The 2,190-nt window shown below is 31.4% G+C and overlaps 1 protein-coding gene across 1 annotated transcript; it reads left to right on the top strand.

Moving 5' to 3' along the window:
• Positions 1-966: 966 nt before the first annotated feature.
• Positions 967-1,323, top strand: LOC130642251 (mediator of RNA polymerase II transcription subunit 31-like). Its single transcript, XM_057449339.1, has one exon. The coding sequence runs from the start codon at positions 967-969 to the stop codon at positions 1,321-1,323; it is 357 nt and encodes a 118-aa protein (XP_057305322.1).
• Positions 1,324-2,190: the final 867 nt, after the last annotated feature.

Here is a 2,190-nt window from a genome sequence, read left to right as displayed (position 1 = left end):
TTCAGGCGGAATATACATTATATCATGATTTAATTGTAGATAAAACCTGTTGCAGGGAATTCCTGTCACAGGGGTTGGATAACAGGATTTCACTGGTCAGGTAAATCATTTATTCTGTAAGTTACGAATGTTAAAAAGTTATATTACAAAATGGGGAGTTCACTTCATTCGTTCGACCAGGCCTGATAAATGCAGGAAACTTGATTGACACTGACAAAATACAGACGCTATACTAAGTGCTCTCAAAGAATCTTGTTAATAGCAAGTAAAGCTGCAAGCGAAATATGGAAACAGTAACTGTTCGTTGAAGCTACATTTTTGATACTTATTTGTGACAAAAGTTAGGTTTTTCCGACGTAATAAATTAATTTTCTCCGCATACCAACCATGAAAAGAATATAGGTCGGCATGTTCAAGCCGACTTCAATTTATTGAAGGTTGGTTTTCAGTTTGACATTGCCGAGTGTCGACCTAGATTCACAGGGCTGGAGGCACCCTCGATCCCTCGATTATGTGATATTTGTCAAAATTACTGGTTAAACAAAGTCTTGCATTGATCCACAGAGCCAGGATTATATTAGAGTAGAGAATTTGGGTTAACAAGCTTTAAGCAAATGGTTAGTTCTTTTAAAATATATTTTTTATCTTTTGTATTATGTTATTTATATTTACTACGTACAGGAATGTGTTTGTATGTCCATTGTTCTCAAAATCAAAACATTATGATGCACAGAAGATCTTATATAAGTTTTCAAGTAAAACGCATTTTTTACAGATTATAGAAAATAATTTTGTTAACAAACTGAAGCAAAAAACATTTTCAGATTTTAAGAAATATCTTTTGTTTTGATATGTGTTTTGTAATACATCATAGTTGCAATGGCAATTTTATATTTTACAACAAAAAAAATATAAATCAAACTTTGTGCTTACATTTCTAATGTTATACTTTGCAGATGTAGAAAAATGGCTAGTAAAGAAGATGAACGGAAAAGATTTGAAGTTGAACTGGAATTTGTGCAGTGTCTGTCGAATCCACATTATCTAAACTTTCTAGCACAGCGTGGCTATTTTGAAGATCAGGCATTTGTTAACTACTTGGAATACTTGTTGTATTGGAAAGAACCAAGTTATGCAAAATTTTTAAAATACCCACAATGTTTAATGTTTTTGGAACTGTTACAATATGAAAAATTCCGCAAGGAACTTGTAAATCCTGGTTGTGCAAAATTTGTGGATGAACAGCAGTTATTGCACTGGCAATATTATTCATACAAGAGACGACAAGTGAAGGTGCCACATCCTGACGACCATGCCAGATGAGTACATTTAATTTTGAAATCACAATGATTGTAAAAGAAATATATTCTGTACATTAAAAATACAAGTTTTTTTTCTTCTTAATATCTATTGGTTCATCTTCCAAAGATCCTGAGCTGAATAAGACGTACCCAAAGAAAATTATTTTTACTAGATGCCCTGTAAATTACTCTCCTGGTACTGTCAAGATCTTGTTTTATTTTTTATAATTCATTACAAAGTGCATCAGTTAACTATATATTTATAATTTTGAGAAAATGTCACATGTTATTTTTCAAAAAAGATGCAATATTTTTTATAATATTAAGTGATAGGCCATTAATGATCTCCTATTTAGTGACAAAGTGCTATATGATTTTTGCTATCAATTTTTTGTTATTTTATGGTCATACTCATTGTTGCTACAGGAAACAATTACTTCTTTAGAAAAAAAGTTGATGATCCAGTACAAGGATGTGACATAGAGCATGCATCTACTTCCTCGACAATTCACAATGTATATAATCTAATTTATGCAACCTAACAAATTGAAAAGGTTGTATACTGTAACATTGCTTAATAAATTTCATGCTGATCATTTTCAGGGTTTTGTATTTAACTTTTTACTTTGTGAGTCAAATCCATAGCTTTGATGTCTGAAAATTTAGTTACTTATTGTTTGAAGTAACATGTGTAAGTTTGGAACAAATTATAACACAGAGCACAGGTTTATGTAATTCAATTTTTTATTTCATGGAAGTGCTCCATGAAAGGGCTTGAAGTCGAATCTTAAGATAATATGTGAACAAATATGGCGTTAAAGGTCTCAGCATACTGACGTTAGCAACAGGAATCCTAAAATAAAACAATCAACATAGTCACATCATTTCA

The sequence above is a fragment of the Hydractinia symbiolongicarpus genome, chromosome 4, assembly GCF_029227915.1.
Source record: "Hydractinia symbiolongicarpus strain clone_291-10 chromosome 4, HSymV2.1, whole genome shotgun sequence".
Taxonomy (NCBI): domain Eukaryota; kingdom Metazoa; phylum Cnidaria; class Hydrozoa; order Anthoathecata; family Hydractiniidae; genus Hydractinia; species Hydractinia symbiolongicarpus.
Note: the sequence above shows the minus strand (reverse complement) of the source record. Positions and strands in the feature narration are given on the sequence as shown.

What these genes read in the sequence shown, in the direction of transcription:
- LOC130642251 (XM_057449339.1), top strand. Translation starts at nt 967, where the DNA reads ATGGCTAGTAAAGAAGATGAACGGAAAAGATTTGAAGTTGAACTGGAA.